The sequence below is a fragment of the Arachis ipaensis genome, chromosome B02 (genome assembly GCF_000816755.2).
Source record: "Arachis ipaensis cultivar K30076 chromosome B02, Araip1.1, whole genome shotgun sequence".
Lineage (NCBI taxonomy): Eukaryota > Viridiplantae > Streptophyta > Magnoliopsida > Fabales > Fabaceae > Arachis > Arachis ipaensis.
Window position 1 is genome coordinate 97,844,898 of NC_029786.2, and position 15,577 is coordinate 97,860,474.

The window sequence follows — 15,577 nt, forward strand, 5'->3', positions numbered from 1 at the left end:
GAAAAAGTTTTGACATGCAATTTCTTTTCTTTGTAAGATATCTTTCATCGTATGTAATTTATAGAAAAAAAAAATTATTAACTCCAAAAATTAAATTCATAATCTTTTAATTTTTGTGTAAAATATTTATATCTTGACTCAGATTAAATTTATTATTATTATATATATAATGAAAAACTCACAACAATTGTGAGTTAAATTTTAAAGTGGTTTTTGAGATTTACGAATTGCACCAATTTAATTCCTGACTTATCAATTATACTGTTTATATCTCCGACTTTGTTAAAAATGTACCATGTTGGTCCCTCTTCATATTTGCGGCCAGTTTATCTGCCGCCAGCAGTGACATGTCACACTGACGTATATAATGGCTAGCTGAGGTAGCAATTGGAACTATTTAACCCATTGTGGTCTCTCTACCTATTTTCAACCCTAATTTCAGCATCACATCTCTATCGCTCTTCATCTTCTTTTCTTTGCTCAAGAATGTTCTTCTCCTACTTTTTTGTAATTACTCTTATTTGAAACTGAAAGTAAAATTATGATTGGATGTGCAAGTTAGGATCAAGGGATGATATGTGAAATTGTATTGTTTAGCATTATAATGATGAAACCTTAGAACCTCAATTGGGAAGTTGTGGACCTAATCAGTCCAAAAGTTTTTTTTCTTAATAGGGTTTATAATCTTGAGAGCTTTCCATACTACACTATTACACTTAAATTCAGAATCAAATGTTATTTGCCATACTCTATTACCTTTCTTGACCCTTCCTTTGGTTTCACGTAAGCCAATTCATACCATAACAAACTGCTAGACGTATTTCCAAAACGATAAAAGGTCATTCTTGATGGCTCCATATGTCATGGAGATAGCTGCAAGTTCTTCTCCAACTCATCCAAAATGGCCCTGCCTCCTGTATGGATGCAAAAATGTTCGAAGCCAAGCTTGAAATCTGGAATATATACTTTGACTTTCGACTTTAAAAGTTTTTTGGCAACCAATGTTGCAAAGAATAGCAACTGCTCAGATGTTGGAAGCACAAGAGGGCCTAATGTGGTGATGTTGGTTTTCAAAGTATCCCTTGTGATGGTTTTAGTGGCTAAGAGAAGGGGGGTTGAATCTTAGCCCCCTTTTTTGTCTTGGTAACACTTGCTGATCTTTGAGGAGACTTTTCTGTTTTTATCTCGTCCCTAGCCACGAGACTTTTTATTTTTGTCTCGTCACTTGGCACGAGCTATTTTTGGTTTTAGCTCCTGTGCAGTAGAAACAGAAATGGTGAAGTAGAGAGAGAAGATTACACCCAGATATATCCTGGTTCAGCTGCTAAGTGCCATGCAGCCTACATCCAATCTCCATCACAACCATGATGGAATTTTACTATAATCAATCTGATTACAAGTTGTAAAGTGCTAACCCAACTTACAAGGGGATTCCCACAGAATCATGAAACACAACATAGATGAACAAAGGAACTCTAAGACATCTATGACTTTTTCTTTTAATTTTGCACTCTCTGCCTTTTTTCGCTCTATGGCTTTTTCATACAAACCTCACTGTTTGCCTTTTTCCATGAGACTCAAGACATGACAAAATTAAACAGAAAAATACTAAACATAATACATTGAAGGAGAAGAAAATCTGTAAGCTTAGGTAGCTCTGAGAATCCTATGCCTTGCATTCTCACTGCTTACTTCTAACTTCTTGCTCTAACCAGTGGCTGTTCCCCCTTTTTATAGAAGAGAGAAGCCTCCACACTTGAAGCTAAAAACCCAAGCCAAATTCTTCTTCCTTCAAGAAACTGGTTCGGCCACACAGAGAGAGAAGAGATAACCATGCAATAACCAACATGCAATTACCTCTAGTCCTTCCTTGGTCATCACTCTTCATCAATCCGAGCTCTCCATCCTTGGCTTGTTCTCCAAGATAGATTTCTGGCCCTTGATGCTTCATGATGATGATGACTTCATCTGCTTCAATCTCTGCCTCTACCATCACTTCGCCACTCTAGCTACTTCCTGTGGTGGTTGAGCAGAATCAAAGACAAGCCATCTCCTCCAAGAATCTCCACTTGCTGGCCGAGATCTTCTTCTTCCTTTTTGAGCATGAAGAGGCCAAGATCTTGTCACCATATCTTACCATACATGGTCGAAGATCTTAGCCACAGCATACTTTTTCTTTTTTATGTTTTCTTGCCATCATCATGATGGTCTTGTAGAGTATTCTTCCTTCACTTCGGTAGCTATGCTTAGCTTCCATGGTTTCTCTGTGTTATGACCGAAGGTTAGAAGCAAAAGAGAGAAGAAAGGAAGGTATGAACATTAACTAAAGGATTTAGACAAAATAAATTAAATGTCCACTTCCTTTTTGTTTCTTGGTAGCATGCCTTTCATTAAAGGCCATCAATCAAATCAAAGAAACTTTCTCTTTCATATTTTCCATGCATTTATTAGCTTTACTTAATAAAATTTTGAATTCCACTTCATGATGAGTAAAGAAGTTCCGTTGGAAGCAATGGAACTTTGCTTTATATGCTTAATGGATTCGGATTATGCATTGGGTCTTGTAGTATCAATATTAATTTGGGCTTGTAGCAATAATAACTTCAATTTGGCCCAAATAATATCACAACAATTCAACCATACTTCTTTGAACATTTTTTGAATCAAAGCTGAATTAGAAATAAAATCACACTTGGGCTTGTAGCAATTATATTTTATTTTCGGCCCAATTATAAAACCTGCAACACAAAATTATTAATTAACATATGTTAGATGAAAATTAAATTAATAATTTTGTAATTAATTATTTTAATAATGTTTAGTCATCACAAATATTAATTTAGAATTTTCTAAACTCATCAATCTCTCCCTTGATGACAAACATTATTAAAATTGAAATGGAAAGAAATTTAAAGATTTGAGTATAAAGTACTCCTTTTGAAGATTTGAATTTCTCCCCATTTCTAATTGTCACATGGCTCCCCCTTAATATATGTTGTTTTTACCAAGGGAAGCACTAACCTGTAACAATTTTAATCAAGCTTCAAGTAACAATGTTATTCAACATATTAATTTTGAAAATGTTGAATGCTTGATTTATGAGCAGAATTGGATGATAATCAAAACTCATTTGTTATCAATAAATTGATTTTATGCTCAAACTATAATCAACCAAAAAGTCTTTTGAAAATAAATTGCTGTTTAAAATATTTTTCATTCAAATAAGAGCAAAGTAATTATGATAAGGAAAATATTTTTAATCAAGCTTGATCCTTTCAAACCATAGCAATTTTCAAACTTCATGTTTATATCATAGTTTAAAGGAACTGCCAAAGACAATTCAAAACAGCAACCTAAACAACAATAATTTTATCAAGGTAAGTTAAATGTCACACAACAAACATTTTACCAAGATAAATATTAAATTACAAACTTCAAAGCTTCAAGCATCAACTCAAAACAGCAAGCATCAATTAGATGCATTATTAACATCAAACACATAACAAAATATTGAAACTTAAAACGAGGGAGATCATGAATCCAAACAAAAATTTTATCCCTGTTTTGTTAATTTCAATTTTCAGCACTTTCTCCCCCTTTTGGCATCAAGGGGCACTGCAAAATAAATGAGAACAACATACAAAAGGCAAAATATTTGTTTTTCACCAAAACACAATGGTCCAGTCAGCACACATGCATTTGAGCAAATGACAATCAAAGCTTAACTCGAAATTAATCCATTAACACAGAGTGTTCAAAACAGAGCCAGATCAGAACGTAAAACAAAGCAAAACAAGTTAATGAAACATAACAGTTTCAATTCAGCCCTTTTTCCTTCTCCCCCTTTTGTCATTAAGGAGGGACCTGCAAAGCAATGCAATCCATTATAATTCAAGCATAAAATAAAACAGCATCGAGTTAAGTTTGGTACAGTCATCCAAGACACATGAAAATAATTTTCCTGAGTCAAATACACATAGAGCAAAATAACAGAGCTTTCAGCAGCAGCAACAGGTAACCAAAATTCAACATGTTCAAAAATATTTCCTGCCAAACAATTCAATCAAGCAAAAATATCCAGCAACATAAAGTTCAGCCAACATATCAGATCAAATAAAAATTGACAGGCAATAAATATCAGAAAATTCAGAGTATCATTAGATCAGTCACTCTCTTTTTCTACTATCCTCCCCTATTAAGATATGATGTGATAATCTCCAAAAATTATTATTATTATTATTATTTTATTTTTTTTAATAAAAATATGATGAAGAACTCAAACGGGCCAGAGTCATAGAGTGGGTAAAAGAAATTGGTTGGGCCCATGATTATTAATATCAGAATCTGTCTCCCCCTGTATCAATGCCAGTTCATCACGTCCTCAATTTAGTCTCCTGATTTCCTACGAGACAAAAACAAACAGAATCAAAAAATTTACAAATTCTCAACAGAACTTAATTCTATCATTCCCAAACTATTTCTCAAGGTGCAGAATCTGTCTTCACAGAGGGGCTTAGTGAAAATATCCGCAAGTTGATCTTCGGATTTTACAAATTGAATATCAATAGTTCCCTTTTGCACATGTTCTCTAATGAAATGATATTTTATCTCAATGTGCTTTGTTCTTGAGTGCAAAACAGGATTTTTTAAAATATTTATGGCACTCATGTTGTCACAGAACAAGGGTATACTATTGATATTTAATTTGTAATCCTCTAATTGTGTTTTTAACCAAATTAATTGAGAGCAACATGTAGATGCGGAAATGTATTCTGCTTCAGCTGTGGATAAGGCTACTGTGGCTTGCTTCTTGCTTGACCACATGTTGAGCGAGCTTCCAAGGAAGCAACACATGCCCGATGTGCTCCGTCTATCCACTCTATCTCCCGCATAATCTGCATCACAAAATCCTACTGCACAAAAGTCATCAGATTTAGGATACCACAAGCCATAATCGTGGTGGTACCCCTTTGAAAATGATTTATTTTCCAACAAGAAGGCACTAAGCCTTTCATACCAAGCTCTTGGAGCTTGTCTAAGACCATAAAGAGCCTTAGATAGTTTAAAAATATGATTTGGAAACTCTTTATCCTCAAAATCGGGGGGTTGAGCCACATACACTTCTCTATCAATAAAGCCATTAAGGAAAGCACATTTAACATCTATTTGAAACATTTTGAAACCTTTATGGGCAGCATAGGCAAGAAGCAGCCTAATTGCTTCCATTCTAGCTACCGGTGCAAAAGACTCATCAAAAACTATACCCTCTTCTTGATCGTAACCTTGGGCCACTAATCTAGCCTTGTTACGAACAACTTGTCCTTCCTCACCAAGTTTATTTTTAAATACCCACTTAGTACCCGTAACTTTCTTACCATCCGGATGTGGTACTAGTGTCCAAACCTTATTCTTGTCGAATTGGGCAAGCTCTTCTTGCATTGCTTTAACCCACGATGGATCTTCAAGAGCTTGTTTGACATTTTTGGGCTCCATTTGTGACAAGAAGGCAAAATTTCTTGGTTCGGATTGTCTTTTGGTGGTGGATCTTGTTGATACGCCTTGAGAGGGATCACCAATGATAAAGTCATGAGGATAACCCCTCATAGATTTCCATTCTCTAGGCTTTTCGGACAGGTGTTGATCTTTGATGAACTTCTAGTTGTCTCACTGTTTTAGTTTCTCGTGCCTGCTCAGGAGACAAAATGGAAATGTCTCCTCCAATCTGACGAGACAAAACTGGGCTGACAGATTCCTCATGTTGAACAGATTTGGAATTTTCTTTACTTGTTCCATCCTCATCTCCATCTGAATCATTATATATCACAGCACTGGGAATTAAGTTAGAATCACAAAAAGTAACATGTATGGATTCCTTTATGGTTCTATGCTCTTTGAGATAAATTCTATAGGCCTTGCTTGTGGTGGAATATCCAACAAACATTCCTTCATAGGATTTTGGATCAAACTTTCTAAGGTTTTCTTTATTGTTAAGCACAAAGCATTTGCATCCAAAAACATGAAAGTACTTAAGATTTGGAAGGGTTCCTTTCCATAGCTCATAAGGGATTTTCTTCAACCATTTTCTAATGATTGTCCTATTCAAAATGTAGCAAGCTGTATTCACAGCTTCAGCCCATAAAAATTTAGGAATCTCATTCTCACAAAGCATGGCCCTAGTCATCTCTTGAAGGCTTCTATTCCTTTTCTCAACTACCCCATTTTGTTGAGGTGTTCTAGGGCATGAAAAGTTATGAGAAATTCCTAAGTCATCACAGAATTTTTTAAAATCTTGATTTTCAAATTCTTTTCTGTGATCACTTCTCAAATGAGCAATTTTTAAATCCTTTTCATTTTGAATTTTCTTGCAAAGAGTTGAAAATGCATGAAAGGCATCATTTTTATGAGCAAGGAAAAGTACCCAACCAAATCTAGAGTAATCATCTACCACCACAAGACCATAGTGTTTACCTCCTAAACTTTGTGTTCTTGTTGGTCCAAAAAGATCAATATGTAACATCTCTAATGGCCTTTTGGTTGAGATTCCATCTTTAGGTTTAAAAGAGAATTTTACTTGTTTGCCCAATTGGCAAGCATCACAAGTAAGATCCTTATCAAATTTGATGTTTAGAATTCCTCTAACCAGATTTTTCTTAACTAGCTTAGAAATTTGGTACATGCTTGCATGACCCAACTTTCTATACCATAGCCATTTTTCAGATTCAAGGGATGTAAAGCATGTTACATTTTGTTCTTTTAGGTCCTCAAGAGTCAATCCATACACATTATTGCATCTTTTAGCTTCAAATAAAATATCCCCAGTTTTCTCACAAACAACTAAACAAACAAACTTCCTAAAAATAACCTCAAAGCCTAAATCACACAGTTGACTAACACTAAGTAAATTATGCTTCAAGCCATTCACAAGAAGAACATCATTTATACAAGAAGAAAAATTTTTTACCAACTTTCCCAACAGCCACTATTTTTCCTTTCGCATCATCACCAAAAGTGACAAGTCCTCCATCATATTCATCAAGCTTTATGAAGAAGGTTGTCTTTCCGGTCATATGCCTAGAACATCCGCTATCCATATACCACATATTCTCCTTCCGTTTGGATGCTAGGCACACCTGATCTATGTGATCTGCCATGAGACAAGGTTGTGACTTGGTCTCGGATTCCTCATCATCATCATCCGAGTCATTTTCCAAATCTTCCCATGAAGCCATCAGTCCCTTCTTCTTTTCTTTTTTCGGCTTCTCCTTCTTCTTCAACTTGGGACAATCAGATTTGAAATGCTCAAATTCCTTGCAGTTATAACAGGTCACTTTGCTGAGGTCTTTCTTCATTTTCCTTGAGCTGCTGCCTTTGCTTTTGAGCTTCACCATTTTCCTGAATTTTTTGGCAAACAAAACAAACTCATTTTCAGAAGAGTTATCACTGGATTCATCATCCAGAGGGTTAGTCACAGAAGAAAAAGCGATTCCTTTCTTTTTTGGATCCCTTTTTAAATAAGTATTTTCAAAAACAAGAAGGTTTCCTCTCAAATCATCACATGTCATGGAATCTAAACTACTGCTCTCAGAAATAATTAAAGCTTTTGTTTTCCACTCTTTTGTGAGACATTTCAGCACCCTTCTCACAAGCACAGAATCAGGATATGTAATTCTTAGAGCATCTAAGCCAACAATGATGATGTTGAAGCGTTCAAACATCTCATCAATAGATTATCCTTCCTTCATTGCAAACATTTCATACTCTCTGTTCAACATATCTGTCCGAGTCTTCTTTACAATAGAGGTTCCTTCATGAGTGATTTTCAATTTGTCCCAGATTTCTTTTGCCGTTGTGCATCGTGATACCCGCCAGTATTCCTCGAAGCTGATAGCACAGTTGAGTAAGTTAACAGCCTTGGCACTTAGCTCCACCTTCTTCCAATCTTCCTCTGTCCACCTTGCTTCTGGTTTAAGAGAGACTATTCCTTCAACACTGGTGATAGTTGGAAATTGAGGACCATCCAAAATGATCTTCCAGAGTCTGTAGTCTACTGCTTGCACAAAGATTTTCATTCTCTCTTTCCAATAGGTATAGTTTTTCCCATTGAAAAGAGGCGGTCTGTTGCTTGACTGTCCTTCTGTAAGATTGTAGGACACCATATTAGAGCCACTGCTTTCTGCCATTTGGATCTTTTCTCCAAGCTGCAAAGCTTGATCTCTTTGAGACCAAGCTCTGATACCAATTGATGGTTTTAATGGCTAAGAGAAGGGGGTTGAATCTTAGCCCCCTTTTTTGTCTTGGTAACACTTGCTGATCTTTGAGGAGACTTTTCTGTTTTAATCTCATCCCTAGCCACGAGACTTTTTATTTTTGTCTCGTCACTTGGCACGAGCTATTTTTGGTTTTAGCTCATGTGCAGTAGAAACAGAAATGGCGAAGTAGAGAGAGAAGATTACACCCAGATATATCCTGGTTCAGCTGCTAAGTGCCATGCAGCCTACATCCAGTCTCCATCACAACCATGATGGAATTTCACTATAATCAATCTGATTACAAGCTGTAAAGTGCTAACCCAACTTACAAGGGGATTCTCACAGAATCATGAAACACAACATAGATGAACAAAGGAACTCTAAGACATCTATGGCTTTTTCTTTTAATTTTGCACTCTCTGCCTTTTTTCGCTCTATGGCTTTTTCATACAAACCTCACTGTTTTCCTTTTTCCATGAGGCTCAAGACATGACAAAATTAAACAGAAAAATACTAAACATAATACATTGAAGGAGAAGAAAATCTGTAAGCTTAGGTAGCTCTAAGAATCCTGTGCCTTGCACTCTCACTGCTTACTTCTAACTCCTTGCTCCAACCAGTGGCTGTTCCCCTTTTTATAGAAGAGAGAAGCCTCCACACTTGAAGCCAAAAACCCAAGCCAACTTTTTCTTCCTTCAAGAAACCGGGTCGGCCACACAGAGAGAGAAGAGATAACCATGCAATAACCAACATGCAATTACCTCTAGTCCTTCCTTGGTCATTACTCTTCATCAATCCGAGCTCTCTATCCTTGGCTTGTTCTCCAAGATGGATTTCTGGCCCTTGATGCTTCATGATGATGATGACTTCATCTGCTTCAATCTCTGCCTCTACCATCACTTCGCCACTCTAGCTACTTCCTGTGGTGGTTGAGCAGAATCAAAGACAAGCCATCTCCTCCAAGAATCTCTTCTTGCTGGTCGAGATCTTCTTCTTCCTTTTTGAGCATGAAGAGGCCAAGATCTTGTCACCATATCTTACCATACATAGTCGAAGATCTTAGCCACAGCATACTTTTTCTTTTTTATGTTTTCTTGCCATCATCATGATGGTCTTGTAGAGTATTCTTCCTTCACTTCGGTAGCTATGCTTAGCTTCCATGGTTTCTTTGTGTTATGACCGAAGGTTAGAAGCAAAAGAGAGAAGAAAGGAAGGTATGAACATTAACTAAAGGATTTAGACAAAATAAATTAAATGTCTACTTCCTTTTTGTTTCTTGGTAGCGTGCCTTTCATTAAAGGCCATCAATCAAATCAAAGAAACTTTCTCTCTCATATTTTTCATGCATTTATTAGCTTTACTTAATAAAATTTTGAATTCCACTTCATGATGAGTAAAGAAGTTCCGTTGGAAGCAATGGAACTTTGCTTTCTATGCTTAGTGGATTCGGATTATGCATTGGGTCTTGTAGCATCAATATTAATTTGGGCTTGTAGCAATAATAACTTCAATTTGGCCCAAATAATATCACAACAATTCAGCCATACTTCTTTGAACATTTTTTGAATCAAAGCTGAATTAGAAATAAAATCACACTTGGGCTTGTAGCAATTATATTTTATTTTCGGCCTAATTATAAAACCTGCAACACAAAATTATTAATTAACATATGTTAGATGAAAATCAAATTAATAATTTTGTAATTAATTATTTTAATAATGTTTAGTCATCACAAATATTAATTTAGAGTTTTCCAAACTCATCACCTTGCAATCATCGTAAGATCTTTTGATAATGTGGCACCAACTTTGCCATTGGCATCATCTTCTTGTGTAACGCAGCTAAAGTTCTTGTCTTCACTGGCTTTGTTCGTGCGAACAGTGTGAAACAATTGGTATTTCGACCATCTCTTGTTGGAAAGTAAAATTGCAGCTCCTCCCACATGGAACAATTTAAGACGAGTTTCGATCAATCATTTCCAGTATACCAATTCAAAGTAATATTCTCCGTGCTAACTACTATTGCATATGAGTTGGAATGTACTTGGAGAAAATTTTTAGCAAGATCAGTCGATATAACTTTGGCACTAGCTACACCCCCATTCCACCCAAGTTAAAGCTCTTTATATTCCCTCGGAACTTATAGTGATTGACAATATTTGCAGACAGGGATGGAGTTGGATTGAACAGGCTACAATTTACAATCAAAATCTCAATGTCTTTTGGATTTATTGAAGTCTTTGCTAACAGATCATCAATTGCACCAAACATTACATCCTCGACTTCTTTCCTAGCTGTACACATTAAAGGGTTTGGAGGAATGCAAAGGACAGCCTATGGAAGATAAGTGTTGTCCCCAAGACCAGATCTCTCAAGAATTTTTCGTTGGAATTCGAGATTTTCTGGACCACTGAAGCATGGGACGATAGCCACATCCACAACGCTCTGGCACCCGCGAAGGTCTGCTCCGACTTCGAGTTCTCATCGATGATCTTGTAGAGCTTCTTTGACCCTGACTCGCACACCAATCATGATTTTGCTTTCAATTTTAAAGAGTAACAACAAAGAAGCAGGAGAAGAACGTTCCTGAGCAAAGAGAAGAAGATGAAGAGCAATAGAGAAGTGATGATGAAATTAGGGTTGAAAATGGGTAAAGGGACCACAATGGGTCAAATAGTTTCAATTGCCACCTTAGCTAGCCATAATATACGCCAGTGCCATGTTACTGCCGGCGGTAGGTAAACTACCCGAAGATGTGGAGAAGGACCAACGTGGTGTATTTTTAACAAAGTCCGAGACATAAATAGTACAATTGGTAAGTTAGGGGCCAAATCGATACACTTCGTAAATCTCAGGAGTTAATTTGGAATCTAACTCTAACAATTGTTGATGAAGGAATGGAGTGGTAGTGAGAATGATATCAAATTAAGAGGAACAAAGAGAGAAAAATAGAGAGAATCAATAAAATGAATATAGTGTGTATGAGTCATAGTGATTACAAACACATAATTCAGCTTATTACGAGCAACAAGCAATATTCAAACCATGTCCTATAGAGTGAGAAATTGAGATTTGAGAGTAGAGAATGTGTGGGTGGCATCAGTTAAAAGAAATAACCGATGAAGAGGATGATTTTTTTTTAAGATCAGTTTATTTTATTTTTTGTATTTGGTTATATTTGGGCTTTTTAATGTTTTTTAGAAAAAAGATATAAGCCAGTGCTACTTGGCCCACCCGCCAAAGATGCGGGCAAGCGTGATGTGTTTGGCGGATTTTCTTTTTTTAGTAGTTTTAATTTTTAAATTATTTTTTTTTGCGGGTTAAATAAGCCAATTTAATAGATTTCGTCTTATTTATCACCTCTATATCAGACATCTTAGTTGAGAAAGGCTTTAAATGAATTAGACTTTTCATGAATTTTTCTCGAATATTATAGCAATTAATTTGGATGTGGTTAATTTTCTTGTGAAACATTAAGCTAGAATAAATGCAATATAGATGATCGATTGACTGTTACGGTATGTACTAATAGGTTTGGTTATAAGTTTTTCATACAACAAAAGATTTGATTAGAGATATTTCTCATTAGTGATGTGTCATCAGTGATGGTAGCTTAACATTGAAAATTCTTGAAATAATATATTTTATGCATCTCAATATAGTTGTTGTTTCATTAGCAATAGGGAAAAAAGATGAACTTCACAAAGCTTTTAGCAAACAGGAGAGAGTGTGCAATTCACATTTTTCTCAATTTTGGGCTTCACATTACAAAATTGCACAAAAGTTAGTTATATTAAGGTGTTCTTCATCTTATACATAGAAGGTGCACCTTAGCTGCCAAACTAACTACATAATCAACAAGCTAACTAATTAACTAACTAATGAAATCTTCTACACATTAATTATGTAAAATCAACCATTAAACTAATTACTCTACATATATAATTAACTGATATAACAACTCAAGTAACAGACTCTCTCGAGCCAGAATCATCATTTGCACTTAACATTCTGAGGTTGTTATGACATTTTTGAAATATGTTAGGAGCTAGTGCTTTAGTCAATATTTTAGCTGTTTGATTTGTTACAGAAACTGGTAATAGTTTTATCAATTATTCTTGCCATTTATCTCTAATAACATGACAATTTATTTCTATGTGTTTCATCCTTTCGTACAACACATAATTTGTTTCAATATGCAAAGCTGATTGGTTGTCGCAGTAAATAACAATTGGTTTCTCTAATTTGATATGCAAATCCTTCAAAATGTATGTAATTCATTGTGCTTCACGAGTTGTTATAGATAGAGCTCTATATTCTGACTCACATGATAAAATTGCCACTGTGTTTTTCTTCTTATTTTTTCATGATACGATTGATGTTTCCATGAAGAAACAATACCCAGATTTTGATTTTCTTGTGTCTAATGGAAAAATGCCAAAATAATGGATAAAGGTCTCTCCGAAAGGCAAAATATATAGCAAAGTTTCAACCAAACAAAAATAAAATAATATTAGAACAATATCTTTATTCTTTATAAGTTTATATTCTCAAAACAAAATCCTTTCCTACTTATTCATCCTAATGAATCCTAATATAGAATAATGTTGTCATTTAATGGATTGAAAAAGATTAAAAGAATTATAATCTTCCATTAATTTGCGAAACCAATCAACTTGTCCTTAGCTTTCAATTACTCAAAATGGATATTATCTCCGAATAGAATTCAAGTTTCTCAAAATGGTCAAAATGAAAGAATTATGGTAGCGCTAAAATTAAATGAGAGGAAAAAGAAAAAGAAAAAAAAAATTATCATGGATTCCAGTATCGAATTACTTAGGGAATTATTTTTTTTTTCCAATCACAATGAATTCAAACATGCTATATTATATATAAAACAAGGTATAGTATATGAAATTATGAATGGAGAAAGAGGGATGGATATATAAGAGAAAAAGACAAAATTGTTTGAATAGTATCAATACTGGTTGACCAAAAAAGTTGGGTCTTAATATATAATTTTTTCTCCTAGAATGTTACTTTTAGATAAATAAATTATAAATCATTAGTCACGGACTATCTACTTTATATTAGATTTAATTAATTCATAAATTACTGATCAGTGATCACGGACTATATACTTCATATTATTAGAATTAATTAATTCATTTAGATAAAAATTACAAAAAGAAAAAAATCAAACTCTGATCTGGGTATAAGAAAAGAATATTACCATAAATGAAAAAATTATATTGTTATAAATGCCACTGTTAGCAAGCAAATGCTGGATGGAAAGACACAAAAATAATTGAAAATCCGAATATAATCCCATATATCATCATCATGAAGGTTCACACGTTTAATGTTGTAGTTCTTTACTGTATGCTCTTAATATGCACTTGTTATGGCTTCAACCCCAAACTATCGTTCTATAATTCTTCCAAAGTTGATGCAAATGCAGAACAATGGCAACCAGCATCAGCTACATGGTATGGACCGCCAGATGGCGCTGGAACAGATGGTAAGTGCCCATTTTTTTTTTTTTTGGAAAATTGGGTACTTTTAATTTAATTTCAAAAGTTGGTTTAAATTTAATTCTAATACTACACTAAAATTGAGTGTGTTTAACTCAACTATAAAAACATAGATAGATATTATTTCAAAGGATGAATCAAATTTAATTTGTTTATGTCATATTATATATCTAGCTATTAATTTAGAGATTAATTTGCTATATATTAATAATCTTGTGTATGTGTGTGTGTGATATATAGGTGGTGCTTGTGGATATGGTAGTAGTGTGGGGAATCCTCCACTCTCTAAATTGGTATCAGCTGGTGGCCCTAATATTTTCAACAATGGCGAAGGATGTGGCGCTTGTTATGAGGTGCATGCAGCCATTGATTTACTTTAATTTATGTATATAATCTTGTCAATATATATATATATATATATCTTGTACATTCAAAATCTCATAATTTGGTTTGATATTTATTGTATTAGTCCTAGGTTTTAATGTTCTATATCATAATATTTTTTGTGACTTTTTTAGAAATTTTAATTTTTGGTGACTATGTGTCATATCTCATTTTAATACTCAAGTCTATATTTTTTTATTATTAAATTGAATTTGTTGTCTTTTATCTACGAAAAAAAAGTTGTCCAGTAAAAAGTTACACAGTTTTTGGAAATTAAAGAAAAAAGAAAGATAAGTGCTTGCTTGATAGCCACATATATATTTCCGTTAAATTTTTTAAATTAAAAAAATACTTTTACACTATTTAGCATGTTTGAACTTTAATTTAGATAACTTTTTAAAATATATAAGCTATAATTATTATATGTTCAATCTAAATATGTAAAACAATTTTTTATTTCTTTAAAAAATTGTTTGAGAAAAGGATAAATCGATCCCTCACTTTTTGGTTTGCGGATATTTAAATCCCTGAAAATTTAAAAATACATTTAAGTCTATGACCTCTTCAAAATTTGGACATATCGATCCCTGAGTTTAATTTTAAAAACTCTTTCACGTGTGTATCCGTATCAACCAGGTCAGTACAGCGGGAGTCACGTTTAATTTTTCTGTTGAGTTTGACAGATCCAAATAAACATGAGGGATCGATAAGTCAAGGATTTAAACATATTTTCAAATTTTCGAGGAGTTAAATGTCTGCGGATCAAAAGATTAAAGACTCATTTATCTTTTTTTCAATTTTTTTTATTAAATCATCTATTAAATTGCTGGTAGATCAACTGCTTACTTATCTTAAGATATCTCAATAAGCATAATAATCATTCTAATCATTATTCAATTTACTTATGGAAAATCTAACATAGTAATATGATTATTATTATTGGTCATCATAAAATGATAGGTGAAATGCACAGAAAATGAAGCATGCTCTGGTGAAACAGTGACAGTGATGATATCAGATCAATGCCCTGGATGTCCAGCCATTCATTTCGATCTCAGTGGCTTTGCTTTTGGTTCATTGGCAAAACCAGGGCAGCAAGATAATCTTCGCAATGCTGGACGCATAAACCTTCAATATCAAAGGTATACCGTACTTGATGAGTTTTTGAAAACATGAAAATAATTTTATATTTAAATATCTGAAGTGACAGTGTGATATCAGATCAATGCCCTGGATGTCCAGCCATTCATTTCGATCTCAGTGGCTTTGCTTTTGGTTCATTGGCAAAACCAGGGCAGCAAGATAATCTTCGCAATGCTGGACGCATAAACCTTCAATATCAAAGATATCAAAGGTATGATGAGTTTTTGAAAACATGAAAATAATTTTATATTTAAATATATGGTAAAAA

The 15,577-nt window shown here is 34.2% G+C and overlaps 1 protein-coding gene and 1 pseudogene across 1 annotated transcript in view; one reads left to right on the forward strand and one right to left on the reverse strand.

Moving 5' to 3' along the window:
• On the reverse strand, positions 644 to 10,969 carry LOC107627772 (annotated as a pseudogene).
• Positions 13,471 to 15,577, forward strand: part of LOC107628512 (putative expansin-B2) — a 4,243-nt gene continuing 2,136 nt past the window's right edge. Inside the window, exons 1-3 of the mRNA XM_016331157.2 lie at positions 13,471 to 13,769; positions 14,023 to 14,135; positions 15,127 to 15,308. Of these exons, the coding sequence (XP_016186643.1) occupies positions 13,592 to 13,769; positions 14,023 to 14,135; positions 15,127 to 15,308 (473 nt within the window). The 5' untranslated portion in view covers positions 13,471 to 13,591. The remainder of the gene's footprint in view (positions 13,770 to 14,022; positions 14,136 to 15,126; positions 15,309 to 15,577) is intronic.